This window comes from Anopheles arabiensis, chromosome 2 (genome assembly GCF_016920715.1).
Source record: "Anopheles arabiensis isolate DONGOLA chromosome 2, AaraD3, whole genome shotgun sequence".
NCBI classification, from domain to species: domain Eukaryota; kingdom Metazoa; phylum Arthropoda; class Insecta; order Diptera; family Culicidae; genus Anopheles; species Anopheles arabiensis.
The window spans coordinates 74,381,870-74,397,977 of record NC_053517.1 but is presented as its reverse complement, the minus strand read 5'-3'; the positions used below and the strand labels follow the sequence as shown (position 1 = coordinate 74,397,977).

General features: G+C 42.6%; 2 protein-coding genes across 2 annotated transcripts in view; one reads left to right on the top strand and one right to left on the bottom strand.

Annotated features, from left to right (window-relative positions):
- The window catches only part of LOC120904833, a 140,853-nt gene that overhangs the window by 57,555 nt on the left and 67,190 nt on the right, over window positions 1–16,108 (top strand). The window contains 1 exon segment of the mRNA XM_040315283.1: window positions 3,264–3,380. Coding sequence (XP_040171217.1) covers window positions 3,264–3,380 — 117 coding nt within the window.
- Window positions 4,635–11,457, bottom strand: LOC120904776. The gene is made up of 3 exons (XM_040315151.1): window positions 10,749–11,457; window positions 10,355–10,553; window positions 4,635–6,631 (listed from the first exon to the last, which is right to left on the bottom strand). Exons 1-3 carry the CDS (start codon window positions 10,960–10,962, stop codon window positions 6,442–6,444), a joined length of 603 nt encoding a protein of 200 aa, XP_040171085.1. The 5' UTR covers window positions 10,963–11,457; the 3' UTR covers window positions 4,635–6,441.

The following is a 16,108-nucleotide window of genomic DNA, read 5'->3' as shown; positions in this document are numbered from 1 at the left end:
CTTTGCACCTTCGGTGCGGTGCCAAGTGGCAGCGGAACTGCCCAAGAGGATGCTGGTGACAAGTGCCTTTCCACGATGTTTCCGGCCTTTTCCTGTTCGCAAAAAAAGGAACTACCCGAGTGTTGGCTGGATGGTGCTACGTTCTGAATATTGGCTAGTAGATAGATGTATGGGTGTTTTTTGTGTTTCAATTTCTTTTTTGATTTCTTGAAACCACAGCTACGACGCGTTTGCAAGCTTGTGCAGAAAAGCGGAAAAGTTGCAAAATTGTAACCGTGATGAGCGAGTAAATTGCGGTGATAAAACGAGAAAATGACATATTTCCCGAATTGATTTTTTCCCTTTCGTTCTCATGCATATGGCTGTGTCATTAACAAGCAAATTATAGTTAGATGTGTTATATATTGCAGAAACAGGGAATACGTACAATTGTGATCGTAAGAAAAGTATTTTTTGACTCTTTGAATATAGCATAAATACTTATACACAGTGGATATATATTCGTTTAAGGGTGCTCATGGATTTGTACCAAACATATACAAATATGTATAATCGTTAGACCGAAAAAAACATACTTTTTCAGAGACATCATAGTAAACTTATTCGCCAGTTAATAGGCATTATAATTCAAATTTTTAAATTGTTCTGCTTCTATTTGGCGTAACATCCTAGGCGGACATGTATTCCAACTGGCTTTCGAGACTTATTCAGCACCACTCAGCTAGACAGTCAGTTATTGCTATCGAAGGACGGTTCATTCTAGAATGGAGGCTATGGCAGGCTTTTTGTTAAGTCGTACAAGTTAATGAATGTACCACGGAATTTTAAAATAGTGTGTTAAAAAGCCATTTTTAAAATAGTGTGATCGGTAAACTTTTGACTTAAAAGGTTAATCTTATTAATTGATCGAAAGCCGCAGGTCAGGAGAATGCATTTTTTGTTGTTTATTTTTATTTGTGACTAATAATTTAATAATTTTCTTTTATTTAATATACTACAAAATGAATTGTGGATGGTGTACCGGTCGGAATAAATATTTTTTATCAAAATTAACACTGTTTGCGATAAATTTACTTTATCTTTCGGAACATATGTTCCAGGTAACATCAAGTCCCGTGGTATATTGGCATACGCCTTATCGAATCCCGGGAATGTCGTATGCCGTACGTCGTATGACTCACGCTGATGCGGAGCAGAAATTTTGCGAACTTTTTCCGCTCTTGAACATCTTGAACAGTCTGGACTATCGGCCCACGCATGTTTTTCCGCAAACGCAATATCCTAAACTTGCCCCCCAGCATGCTCCGCCGGATGCACTGCTGCAGCACCTGGACGTCGGTACCACGCGGAACGATTGACAGTATCTGTCGAAAGTCGCCACATACCAGCACTACCTTATCACCGAACGTTCGGCTATTTCCCATAACGTCCTGCAGGGCGCGATCGAGGGCGCGAGCTTCTAGCGCAGGGTTCTCCAAACTACGGGCCGCATGCATCGTAACTTTGTAATTTGTTATTCGTTGTTCAAACGGTTCACGTATACTAATATGTTGTCCAGCACATCGATAGCATAACAGTGCTCCGCGTCCACCAGGGAAAATATTACGGCAACGAGTAAGGCGCATTGTAGCAGGTCTGGTCCTATCTGCATTAAGTCGGATAACTGCCGCATACTCGGAAACATTGTCAGCGTTTTCATTTTGCGCAGGTGCTGATCAATTAGATGCAGCATTTTGAGGTGCTTGACAGCTTGCAGCAGCTGATTCTGCTCGGAATGTGTACGGTGCACCGGGCCTGATTTTGCCGGTAAAATTCTTCACAAAATCGGTTCACGTACGCGTCCTACAATAAAAGAGGATTCTGGGACATTACCTCCGACAATATAAGGGCAAATAGGTGACGCAGATGTTTATTTCTGGAGATGATACAAAAACCTTAACGACTGAAAAATTATTGAGACAATCGTACATTCAGTAGCTATTATGATGCTTTACGAACAAGTAATGCCATGTCAGACCAATTGATAACTGATTCCTTGTTTTAGAAAACCTCCTTGATAATCTTTGTACTCTTCAAACGCAACAGTGTGTAATCGTCGCACTCGTAAAAACAGCATTTAGAGTTTTTTTTTAACTTTGGTTCCTATGTTCAAATGGAGATGAACGTTGTCATGTAGAAGCAATACTAGTGTTACAATGTTAGCCAATCCATGTTACTATAATCCAATTTGGAAGAGTTCAATGGTATGAAATGTCATATTCAAAGCTGTTCAGTAATTTGTATATGAATTTGTATACGAAGGTAAGATTTTCAGAAACAGGCAAATCTTTTCGCGGGCCAGATTTAATGTTGCGGCGGGCCGGCTTTTGACCCGCGGGCCGTTGTTATAAAGCAAACCTTCAGAATCAGGAACCCCATACGAATTGTTTCTCTATAAACAGTATTAGGCGCAGCTCTGGCACCAATCAAACACGACATCGAACATGAATGACATGCACAGAACAAAGAGCAAAATCCAGTTCTTGGATCATTAGCTAAACTTCAAATTGCGATGCTTACGTAGACTGCGAATTCCGATCGTATTTGAAATGTCGGAATGGTGTCTCAAAAGAAAACGCCTAAATGTATGCAATAATGATACGTTTTGTCGGACTTTCGTTGATTTTCAAATTTTGAGCAAATTTTTGATTTTCATTTTGCATTGAATTCAACAACACGTGATGTAGCACACTTTGAGCGGAAGTTTGGTAAGTTTGAATCTAGTGGAACCACTGGACATACAGATGAAGAGAAACTTGAAACTTCAAACAAAAGTATTCACTTGAATTCTGCTTGAATTGCTTCTACGAGCGAAGATCATGGCAAGCATTTGAGACATCCTTAGCAATATATTTAAGTTTGTATGCATTTGGCCGCTTGCAGTGTCATCCTCATCACATATTTTCCGTTACGTCGTTTATCCTAGTTTATTCTTATCATAAAAATGGCATCAAAATGTGGTCCTGCTAAAAGAGAAACTTTTATTTTCATTTGCATACTGTTTGCATTTTCGTTTCACCGTTTATCTCCTTGTTTCGCGCGTTCCGTTCACAGTTGTATGCCATTTCGAATATTGATTTCGTCCTTCCCAGCATGCACACTGCGGTTTGATGGCTGCACGCATCTCGTGTCCGCCCTCCCTTTGCCACCTGTTTTCCCTTCGTTACCGATTTATTTCTCATCGCTCATACGTAATCATCCCGTGCATTTTATTATGTTTTCAGGACGTTGTGGCCACGGGAGTCCTTGTGAGCAATTGTGCTACGAGCTGCACGATGGCATGTACGAGTGCGACTGCTCGGAGGGATTCGAGCTGAACAAAAATGGCTATAGTTGCCAAGGTAAGTCGCCATCCACACGCCAACCGTTCCACCAATCACAACACTCTACTTTCACGCACGTCTCGACACCTTCTTCACAATAGGTTTTGTTTCTTGCTGTGTGGGTGTGAAACTGCCACTCAGGGGAAAAATTAGGGAAATATTCACCCGCGGAATACTTTTGTTTGTGACGTCTGACAGCATTGGGTACGGAGGTTTGATGTACATTTTGTAAACGCAACTAAGGCAAGTGTTTGGGGCGAAACGAAAGCTGCACCTTTTCTCGGTACGCCGTAACAGCTCCAAAGTGGCGCTTCGAAGCGAACGGGAACTTTAAATCGCTTGTAATCCAGCCAGCGTGAGCAGATAAAGTGTGGCACCGCCGGATTAAAACAAGACGGATGGTAAACATTTCGCACGAGAACCGTACCCGTTTGCTTGCACGTCAGCTTGGACTGACTCAAATGCTTCCCCTGCGTTCGTACGGAACGAAGCGAACAACAAGAATTAGGGCAACGATTTGCAACAATCGGATGGATATGGTGAGATTTCGGGTGTAAAGAACGAGCCCTGACCGTGGACAGGTAGGACAGCTAGCAAAAAAAAAAACCAAAGGAAAAGCCAAAGGAAAAACCACCCAACGCTATTCTGGGTTATCAGTGGCACGATGCGCTTAAGGGGTAGGGGTCCGATTTGTCATTTGTCGAGGTGGGCAAACCGAATCGAACCGAGAGAATGCTGCCTGGATCGCATGTAAATCATGCTTACCTATAGCATCGTGTATGTGCAAGCGTGTGTGTGTGTGGCGCATGGGAAATGTAGTCTACCTCATCCCCTCCCGGATGCTTTAATGGTGCAAGATTTTATTCGCGTTTTCCGGACCACTGTCTGCTGATAGCCGAGTCCCGTTGTCGACTCGATGGCGGCGAAAACAAGCGTTACCATTTGGGAGGCAACACCAAATCCCTCCCCAATCCTTTCGGGAAGAAAAACTTTCGTCGAATCAGGGAAAATGAGAGCAATGGGCTGGCAGATAGCGCACACATGCACGCCACGGCTGAAAGCTGTTGAATGCAATAAATCTTCACCCGGCCAGGATGCCGGGTACGCTGTTTTGAGGTGAAAAGTTTTGCGCTTTGCGTGCTTGTCGCGGTGTGTCCGGGGAATGGATATCTGGTCCGGCGTGGCCAGAAGTGTGAAGAGCAAAATGGTCAGCGGACCGAGAACAGTGTAAAGTGCAGCAAAGGAGGGACAGTGAATTAGAACACCAGAAACTTTTAGAATTTAAATGTACGTTACTGTATTTCACTCTCAGACGATACGACGCGTATGGCACTCGAGTGAGCTCTCGGGTAAAATTTTTCCTTCCCAAGCCAGCGTTTACACCGTTTGGGTGGCTTGCAATTTTATTCACAACTTAAAACAAAGCAAATCACTTTTCCCTCCGTGGTCTTATCGAGCTCTAAACATTGTGTGCACAATCATAAAACGGTCCGCTTTGTCACTTTCTAGAAGCTAAATTTGCTCACTAGAATGAATTTCTAGGTGAAGCGTTGGGCTATACTGACGGCGGCGCTGGTTGTCGTAGAAAATCTATGACGCAATTTCGCTACATTCTATCACGCATTGTACCGTCCTGCTTTACATTATACACTAGATCAACATTGTAGAAGTTATTTATTTACAACAGTTCATTGCCACCGACTGGCATGTTTCCTAAAAGCATTTCGATTCCCTATTTTTTACGCTACCGGTAAGTGCACTTAATTATTGTTTTCTCTTCAGTTTCACTTTTTTCTCTCTCTCCTCCACGGCTCCTGATCGGCGCGTAGTCCCATTACGTCTGACCCGGTGGAAGATAATTTATTCATATCCTACCTACCTACGCTAGCGAGATTTATTACAGTGTTGCCATTATTTCACACTTGACAACCTTTTATCGATCACATTTAACGGTTCACCGAATTGTTTAACTGTGGTTCCGCGTAGATGTTACGCGCACACGATGTAACATCTGTATATCTGTATGTACATGCACAAGCACACACACACGCGAACAATAACCCCCTTCCGTACGCATTTCCGCACGCATAAAAATGCACAAATTAGCCTTCGCAGTGGGCGCTTCGTAATCGAATCATTCGCACGTTCGCGGTCGTTAAGCGCGTTGAAACTTGCCACAATCGAGCCACACGCTCTGCCAGCGCGGAAGCAGAATCGCTGAAAACCATTGATGGCTTAAGATGACTGTGACGGCAGCCGGCATGTAGCGCATTAGCTGTGAAAAATCGGTACCACATTTTGTTAGCAGCTTGGCGGTTGCTCTTACACTACAATTCCAATTGGCGTCGGCGCTAAAGGGTAAGAAGCGACGATGGAATTGGCTGAAGTGGGGTGTGGGGTGGAACAACACGCGGTGGGTAATAACCGAGAGCATCAGCTACTAAACCTAATCAACCGTGTAAGGTCAACGGGCAACGGGTTTTTTTTTGTATTTAACACCCCTGCTGTCTGCCATACCGCTTTCCTACAACTTCCTGCAAATTGCTGAGCAGAGCTTCCACAATGCTTTGTTTGTTTGCATGCGCTTGTTTTTCGAGAGGGGGAAAAACGTTACATTAAAAAAAATGCCAGCAACATGACTTCCTCGGGCGTTAACAATTGACTCTCGAACGCATCGTTACACATTGCACCGGGAGTAAATCGATCCGTTCCGTAGTTTTCTGGTTCGTTTGGCGAAAGAAAGCAAGCGGCTTGCTGTATGCTGATTGTTGAACGGGACGGGGCGGAAGCGCGTGCTTTAGGCGTCGGGTTTTTTTGGAATGTTAACTAAAACAGTCCAAACGATTGTTGAAGGTTTTTTCCGCCCGTAAATCCTATGCTTCTAGTCTCTGGTCGAATAACAGCTTTTGGGTGTGTTACGCTGCTCGAGACGCAAGCATTAGCGCAGTTTCTCATACGCTCGCACTGGTCGTGTGCGTACGCAATGCAACATAACACACACACAACGCTCGCATAGGCGCCCGGCTCGACTTGACTTGTTTCACTTGCGAATGGTGGTGGTTCCGTTGCTTACGCACTCCTACTTCAGGTGCACCACGTTGGTTAGCTTGAGCAGCTTTTTCGAGCTGTACGGACAGCTCGGCCACAGATGGGAGCATCCGATCGGTGTCACGAGCGCATCACCAGCGTCCCTGAGCAGCTGGCCCATGTGTGCCGCAAAGTGCCATTTCGTCGGACTTACAGCCATCGTCAGCGATAAGGTGGTAGACCTGCCAGAAAGAGAAGGAAAAAAAATAAAAGTTTAGAAAAAGCCTGTCAGTAGCTGCCGTCAAACGTGTGTAATATACACTGTACATATTATTCCGTATTATTAAATGTGTCGTTAGCCGTCGATCGAGTTTTATTTTTCGCAGATCGCTGATACCCGGTACACAAGCTGTGTCGGGGGCGGTTTATCGGGGTGCGCAGTCAGTTATCGATGCTGAACTGTCCCGCAGGCGGTAGGAAGATTACAATCTGCGCCCAGCCCGGGCGAATCGAGAAAACGCTCAACACGCAACCAACACGAAGCATATGGGAGAGAGCACGTGCGCCAAAGTGGCACAAAGTTTTGGGCTGTGCTGTGGGGCACCCCGCGAACAGATGATTTCTCACCGCGTGGAACCGAAAACGGCACGGAACCGGATTGTTATGTAATGTGCCGGAGCACGTTGCGCTATTCGGTTGCACGCTGCGCGGGGCGAGAAAAAGCGATGATCGGCGTTGGTTGAAATTCGTTCATTTGTTTCGCGGCCAGATCTGGAGGGCGTTATGGTAAATTGTGTAAGCTCGGTTTTTAAAGGGGCTCGCTATACCTGTAATAGATAGTTATTGCCTTGGATAATGTTATTCGTTTTGTTTACTTCAAATAATTTGCAAAAGTCAGTACTAAACAAGGAAGTGAAATATTTAAATTTAACAACAGAAACTGAACTGTTCTATCATGGTCTGTTTTGAATTATTTATTATTCCTCTTCCATCTCGTGTACGCTTGACACAAGCTGTAAACTATGAAACTTTTATCCTTGCTTGTCACAGACGACATTAAAATTGAATCTGTCCCTCGCCAATTGCTAATTCATCGCAGGAAGTTTAAACCTATCTTCTCAAACGCGCACCGAGGAAATCGGAAGCGAAAGCCTCTTCCAGTAATCGAGAGAAAAAAAAAACTTATTTATAGGCCACTCCACCATTGGCTAACAATTCCATTACGAGATGCCGTGCCACAAACGGTTCTCGAACAAGGAGGTGCACCAATAACACTGCGTTGTGTTGACCCTTCGTCCGACCCTGTATGGAAATTTCAGAACGGCACCTATCGAGTTATAGAAAACTAAAACCACCCCAAACGTTTCAACCCAACCCGACCCGACGGCAGAATTGCATTGCGCTTGGTTCGATCGTCTAACGCCTTATCGAAATTCAGCAAACGCCATGCACGACGCTCATGACATTTTATTGGCTCACATTTTGCGTGGCTACAACATCGAAGGTGAACAAGGTTCGCGACGATTGATTGCAAACGGGCAGCAGCACAAGGCGGGGAAGCTGTTGAGACATCAAGCAGTGCGCTTTTGCTACCGTGTGTGGTTGCAATCATGCCAAAATCAGTGCTTCGCTTTGCCAAATCCATGTTTGTTTTAAGGGTTTATGTGTTGTTTTGACGGTTGACAATTATGGACTATATGCTAGCAGCAGGTGGCTGTCCAAGGTAGTTTATGATATATTTTAGCGACAGTTCAATTTAAAAAACATTTAAAAACAATATAAATGCGTCAAAGTGCATTTGATTAAGGAAACAAAAAAACTGCAAGCAATCGACGCAACACGCCTTAACCAACGGTGCGGAAAAGAAACCGCGTGTGTAAAGCGAACGAAAGTTTGACCGTGTGTTACTCAACCGTTGCAAATACGCACATTACATTGCCTCACGGAACCCAACGCAAGGGACAGAAAGGGAGGGCGAGACCACCATCAACGTCGATCGACGTCCGAAAAAAGCCGTTCCGATTGTCATTCCGAGCGCGTTTTGAAGAGAGTGACCCATGGCCACCACCGAACGGGTGGCTTTATTTTCGCGGCACAGCGTTTTGCGTACAAACCGCTCAATTATCCGGCGGTAGAGTTCGCGGTGGCCAACACCAACAACGCCCCGACACAAGTGAGTGGTTGCGAGTGAGCGACCGATGTAAAGTGTGGCCCAGCGTAGCGCGGACGCTACCGAAATGGCTACGATCACGGTACACCGAGTTCGTTCGCAAGAGCGGGATGGTCGTCGTTGTTCGAAATTCATAACAGACCCCCTACTGCAGGGTGCGGCAGGGTGGGAAAACGGTGGAAGAGAAAGAGAGGGCAACAAAACAACAACAACAGCAGCGACCAACACACTTGGTTGACGTTACCATCGGCGTTGGCCTGAAGTGGCTGACCTCGATCGATTCGAGTCTAAATCCACACAGATACTAATGCACGAGTTCTGGTTGCATGCGAATGGCGTTTTAGTGTCTGGTGGGCATATTCCGATGGATGAAGTGATTACACCTAATCTCGTTTAGTACGGCACTAACTTACAAACATTTAGACTTGAGTGATCTTAAGACACGAACCCTCCGAATTTGCGCCTGTTTGTAAAATAACATTTTAAAGCACAACCGTCAGATTGTTTATTTTCTTGTTGTTGGCCTTGACCTATATTGATTACGTTTCGAACAACATGCAGAGCGAATTGCGTCACTTTCACCACGCTCAAGGTTAAAGAAACAGAAACAAAAGTGCAGAAATGATGCTTGTTGGCCATCATTCGCATGGTACCCAAAATTGATGGAAATCGCGTGGATTGGCGAAACTATTGACCTTTAACCAGTACCCATGTAAGGGCCCTGCGGTTACATTTACCATCCAGTATTTCGGATTTTTTTTTCACACTCTTTTGTGCTATTTTTGCTCCTTCCGAGAAAACTGGTTGGTTGACAGTGATGTAATACAGTGTGTTCAAGCTTCATTGAGCAGCTGAGGGAAATAAAATGTTACAACCAGATGCTGGATGTGCTCTGCTCCAATGAGCTAAAAATGGAGGGAGAGGAGGGAAGAGTTTTTTTTATCACTTACGTAGCGTTCGTAATGCATGAAGCCTCCGGATGCGGAGCCGTCTGCGAAGGCACAACAATTTCATATGTTGTGGTTCGACCAAGGATCGCTGCGTCATCGTCTGCTTCCACGCTCATAAAGCCATCGATTCATTCGCACACGTGCCACAAATGATCGAGACCTACAAGTGAACTCCGCTGAGCAAACTTCCAGAAGTAAGGGCGTTCTTCGTAACACTTTCCTCTCTCGACAGGCATTGGTAGGCGTGGAGCGGACTGTAAGACGCTTCTAGATGTGTGACCATTAATTTGGGCTTTTGTGTGTTTCATTGCGTCAGTGCGATGCTTCCGCATTCGAATGTTCCAGCACACGGCGACTCGACGACGAAATCGTTCCCGTTCTCGCCACGATAAAATCATTGTAATGAGAAGCTTAGCGATTGCATCGTCCAGGTGAGCTGCCCTCGTAAACTAGAGCAATTTCGTCACCGAAGCCAATCTACAGTGGAATAAACCAATTTCCATCGCAGTAAACAAAGCAGCAAACAGGGGAAATTGGTCTCTACCGGCTTCTCGATTGCAGCACCCTCGGCAGACTCTAATGTTATTGAACCGTTCCGATGCAGTTGCTGTGGCATGTAAGCGATCGCGCGGGGTACTTCGTACGCATGCGCAACTTCCCTTTCACTTCCAGTTCCGAACGGGGCTTCGCGGGCTTCACCGAGAAGCAGTCAAAACTGGTTTTCATTTCAATGACCCACAATAGACCCACAAACGATGTAAGCACACGCACGCACGCACGATCGCACAGCAGTGAGTGGAAGTTCCCGCAGCACCATTTTACACCGAACAGGTCCTTGCGCTTACCTTATCAGTGAGAGCAGATCCCGCTCGCGGACGTTCAGTGAGTAGTTGGGTTTGGCCGCCATCTCGCACAGCAGCTTCGGAAGGCACGCTTCGCGCAGGGAAGCTTTCAGCTTTTCCTTGCGCGCTGCCAGCTCTGCCGCCGAGAGGCCGGTCGTGTCTTGGTCCTGATCGAAGTCACCGTCCACATTGCTACTGATTTCTGTGAAGCAAATACAAAAAACAAGGCGCACGCACGACACCAAATCGATAAAAAACGCATTTCATCCATAGGCAGGGCGGGGCACTAATGACGGTAATAAAGTGTGACGGTTCTGCACGTTTTATGCATTGTGCGCCTTTTATACTGTCGAAGCTATTTATTTATCACCCAAGCTCCAAGGTTCCGGTCACCTACCATTTGATGGACTGGAGCGTGTTTGAGCACCGGTAGCAGTTTCTTTTCCGGTGGGAATCATTTTGGCCGTGTTTGCCTCGACCTCGGTAAAGCCGGATAGGAGCGACTTATCTTTGGGCTCCTTGCGAGCCCCACCATATCCAAGCAGGTCGCCGAATATGATCACTACGAAGGCCATCACAAATATGATACGGAAACGCCACGCCACCTCCATGGTAAGATGTAATGCCCTGGTACAGCGCGCTGGTACGATCTGTTACCACCTCGAGTTACAGCATTCGATTTACACTGCTGACAGATCGTAACCGTCAAGTAACGCTACGCGCTCCACGTTTATGTATGCAATTGTGTCACAACGTTCACTTTTCTGTTTTGAGCAATATTTAATATTACAGCTGCTCCGCTTGCGAGCACCTTGAACTCCACTCCACAAACCACTCGATCTTCGAACGCATTCAAAACACAATGTGGTCCATAAGCTCTCTGCAGAAACGGTGGATACTGTTTGAATGAAGAAACGCTAACTTCGTTTCGCAGACACTGGTTGTTGTTTCACTTCAGCACAACCGCTGGTTGTTCACCGATTTCACTCACTGCGCTGGTTTGATCACGCACGATCGGTGTGTTTATGGGTAGTGAATCGGCACGGACGCTGTACGAACGATGTGACCGATCGCGGGTACACTCAGAAAGCAAAAGTGCACACCTGGGCGCGAACATGATCGTAGCTTACCTCCGGCTGTCGTTTGCTGTGGTGAGCGTGAGAGGTGGGAGCATTGGAGGTCTGCACACTATCGTGTTCAATTTTGAAAAGTTCCAGCATTGATAATTTATAAAAATAAACGACTAATCTAGCCATGTGTGTTTAAAAAAGGTACTCAATGCGTTTTTTTAAAACTTGACTACCTTGGTGATTGTAAACTGCTTGTTTCTCATCAACGAATAAAAATTTGCACTATTTTGAATTTTGAATAATTGAAGAATATTGACCACAAATAAATGATGTTATACAGCAAAACGAGTTTTGATGCTGTTTACTTGCCACCATGCTCACCATTGTACTTGGGTCGCGAGTTCTTTCGTGTGCTTTTACAGCAGCACTCACTCTCATTTTTTACCTATGTGCAACCACAAATAATGCTTCATGGTGAGAAACGCTCCTACAATGATCGTCAACTTTATTCACTAATCGTGCTCACATTGTGCATCGTGAGAAGAAAACAATTTTAACATCTGATCAATTGTCTCTTTCTATTGCATTATGATATGAAATGAGCCATCGGATTTTTATTTGCTCTATAAAAGAGCATAATCATGTAAAATCAATAATTTGAGTGAATATGTATGGCAAAACTGTTATTTAGTAGTAGTAGTAGTAGTAGCTTTATTGTTTGGTTTGTACATGAAAATGTTATTACATTGTGCATTTTTACAATGGGTCCGTATGCATACTCTCCTCATTGGTTTTACTAATTTTTCTATTGGCTTTGCCGATTTGTATTTTAGATAATTATATGCCTTTAAATTTTCTAGAGGGAAAAATTTATAAAAAACCCCCTGCAAAAATAATTTGTTTCTAATCTAATTCTATCCTAACTTACAATCTAACTAAATATAACTAACCTAAAATCTTCCTAGATTCTGTTTAATTCACGTATTACCTGGCGGGTGCTGTTGTTGCATTTAACTCTATATTTTGAATTATGTTTTATTATAATGCTAGTTAGTAATTCGGTGTTTGTGTAGGAATGTAGAGTTGAAGTTCTAAACCAAGGTGGAACGTTAACAATCATTTTTAGTACTTTATTTTGGAGTACTTGAAGGCTTTTTAAATGTGTTTTGGCAATCTTATTCCATACTGGACAAGCGTAGATTAACAATGGTCTAATAAAACAATAGTAAATTAATAGCTTGTTTTTTAGATTTAACTTGGATTTCCTGTGCAAGAATGTGTATAATATTTTAATTGTTTTTTCAGCTTTCGTTATTACATTTTCGATATGATACTTGAATGTTAAACGTTTGTCTAGGAGTACCCCTAAATATTTCACTTTATTACTCCAAGGCACTGATACACCATCTATCATCAAATTGCTGTTTGGAGTTTTTCGATGACTTACATATCGTGTGAAGAATATGGCCTCTGTTTTAGATCCATTAATTTTTAACTTCCAAACTCGACAGTACTTGCTATACAAGGCTAGTGATTTGTTGAGTGATTTTATAATAGTTTTTGGATGTTTGGCAGTACTCGTCACAGCAAAGTCATCTGCGTATAAGTATTGAGTGCAATTTTTCATTTTAGGAATGTCTGCAATAAATATGTTGAAAAGTAAGGGGGAAAGAATACTACCTTGTGGCACCCCTGCCACAGGAGTGAAGCTATTTGATGTTGTATTCGAAATGTGAACCTTGTTTTTCCTGTTGGATAGGAATGATTCAATAAGTTTAATGAGCGTAATTGGATAACCATAAGAAATAAGCTTAAATAATAAACCTTTATGCCATATGGTATCAAAAGCTTTTTCACTATCCAGAAGAACCATTCCGGTTGATTTTTTGTAGTTCTATTGTACTTTATTGATTTGGTGAGTCTGTCTAACTGATGTGTTGTTGAAAGGGACGGTTGAAAACCAAATTGAGATGCAGGAATAATGTTGTGAGCTTCCGTGTGAACTCGAATTCTGTTCGCGATTAACTTTTCAAATATTTTACCTATACTACTTAGCAAACTAATAGGACGGTAACTTTCCGGTAGGGATTTATCTTTACCAGCTTTAGGGATAGCTATTATTTTGGCTTGTTTCCAGTGGGTAGGGAAATATCCAATTTTGAAACAACCATTAAATATAAAATTCAAATAAATAATTGCCTTTATGGGAAGCTTTTTGAGACATTTGTTATTAATCATATCAGTGCCAGTGGCTTTCTTGTTATGAAGATTTTTTGTTATTTTCATTAGCTCTGCTGGAGAACTCAATAAGGTGTTGTCAAGGCTGAGCGAACGATTAGTTTTTAAGAATCTTCTAACCGTTGAATTTACTTTATTTTCCATGGGACTGATCAAATCGTTTGTAATTTTGTGGGCAGATTCAAATTGCTTTTTAATTAATTCACATTTTTCTTCAGGTGATATGTGAATTTTGTTATCTACTTTCAATGGTGGCATAGAACTTTGTTTGTTTTTAACTATTTTAACGAATTTCCACATTTTGTCGTTGTTATTTGTATGTTGGTTAATCTTAATAAGATTCTGAGACCACGAATCATTACGAAGTAAATCTAGTTCATATTGAATTCTTACATTTAGGCTAGTGTATGTTTGTTTTAGACTATTACATTTTCTATGTCTTTGCCATTTGCGTCGTATAAGGTTTCTTCTTGTAATTAAATCTTTTATAAACTGTGGGATTTGAATATTGTAAAGGCTTGGCTTAATCCTTGGTACTGCAATATTATGAGCTTCAGTTATATAGTTATTAATATTTTTGATCATATGGTCTAGTTGTTTAGGATGTTTTATGCTTTGAAGGTTTAGTTCGGTCAAATCTATGTTATTGTTTATGTGGTTCTGAAATGACTCCCAGTTGGCAGCTCTATAATTAAATATTGATCTGTTTGGTATGGCTATTGGTTTAGTACGAAGGATTTTGAAGACTACTGGGAGATGATCTGATGATAGTTGGGTAACAGTTTTTGGGTCAGAAATATTGTGTGAGATATTGGTTAGTATTAAGTCCAAGGTTGAAGGGGACTTTTTGGGGTCTGCTGAATAAAAGGTGGGGGAGTTCGGCCAGTGTATCGAAAATAATCCAGTTTGCATTTTATCAAACAGGACCTTTCCAGCTGAGTTAGAAGATAAACAATTCCAATATTTGTGTCTTGCATTCAGGTCTCCGCAAATAATGTAGTTTTGATTGTGTCTAGTTAGGTTACCAACATCATTTTTGAAAGCTATCAAGTTTTTGTTTGCACCCGGATTGTATACAGATATGAGTGTTAAATTTCCACCTGGTGTTTCTATTGAGATTGCTATAGCTTCTAACACTTTAAGATTAAGAGAGTTCATTAACCTATGTTTTATTTCATTTTTAATCAATATAGCTACACCGCCCTTATCTCCTGTAATTCTATCAAACCTATGCACTTTATAATTAGGAATGTAAAAACTTATATTCGGCTTTAAGTATGTTTCACTAATCAATAATACGTCTATATTAAATTTTTCTATGTAATTTACTATTTCAATACGCTTGTTTTGGACACTATTGGCATTCCAGTATGATATTTTGAGAGCATCATTGATCATTTAGATGGCATGCAGTATTTTGTTACGATGGCAAAAATTGTCATCAACTGTTCTTGCTTCGATTTGCATGGTGCGAGATTGCAAATAACTTCTTCTATTATCGGTAAGATTTCAGTCCTGTCGAACAGGTCGTTGTTAGTGTTAGCGTATCGTTGCTGGTTTGTATTAGTTTGAACCCTTTGAGTCCATCCTTGAAGAGGAGGTTTTTGTGGTAGTGATGGAAAGTCTGTGGCGCATGGTGCAAACTTACGGTTTGTGTGTGTTGTGTTTTTGGCTACGGGAACCGGTCTTTGTGAGCACTCGTGGAATCTAGCGGTGTGATTGCCGTCGCAGTTTGCGCATTTGAGTTTGTGTGCGGGTACTCGTCCGTCTCCTGCTGATGACCCGGCTGTTAGTGGACAGATGATCGAATCGTGCTCACCAGCACATAGATAGCATTTTTTGGCACGGTTACAGTTAGCTGCACCGTGACCGAAGAGTTGACAGCGTTTGCACTGCATGGGACCTGGTTTGCTTGAGAAGTATTCCCAATTTACTCGGCAATGATTGACTGCTCTGATATTTTTTAGCAATTGAAGGCTTACAGTGCCTTTAGGGAAGTGCAGTATATATACGGCGTGTTCGTCGTACTTCTTGTTCTTTATTGGGAGTTTCTTTACCTCCACTGGGAAGATGTTTTCTTCTTTAAGAAGTTCTGTCACCTCGTTGGTTGGTAGATCAAATAGACCATGCAAAACTACTTTCGTTGTTTTGTCTTCCTCTAGTTGATATGAGTGGTAGCTTACATTCCTTTCTTTGAATGTGTTGATCACTTTTTTATAGTCTTTTACTTCATCGACTTGCACTATTGTTCCATGTCTGGTTGGTTTTGTGGTGTACCGTACTACACCGACGTTTACAATGGTCTTATGTATATACGCCACTGACGTACTGTTAACCGTTATTGGTGGAGGCTTTGTCGATTTAGAGTTTGGAGCACTCTGATTATTGATAGCAGCTTGTTTAGCACGAGGTTCGTTTTTGTCGAGTTGACCCAGTAACTCGAAGCTAT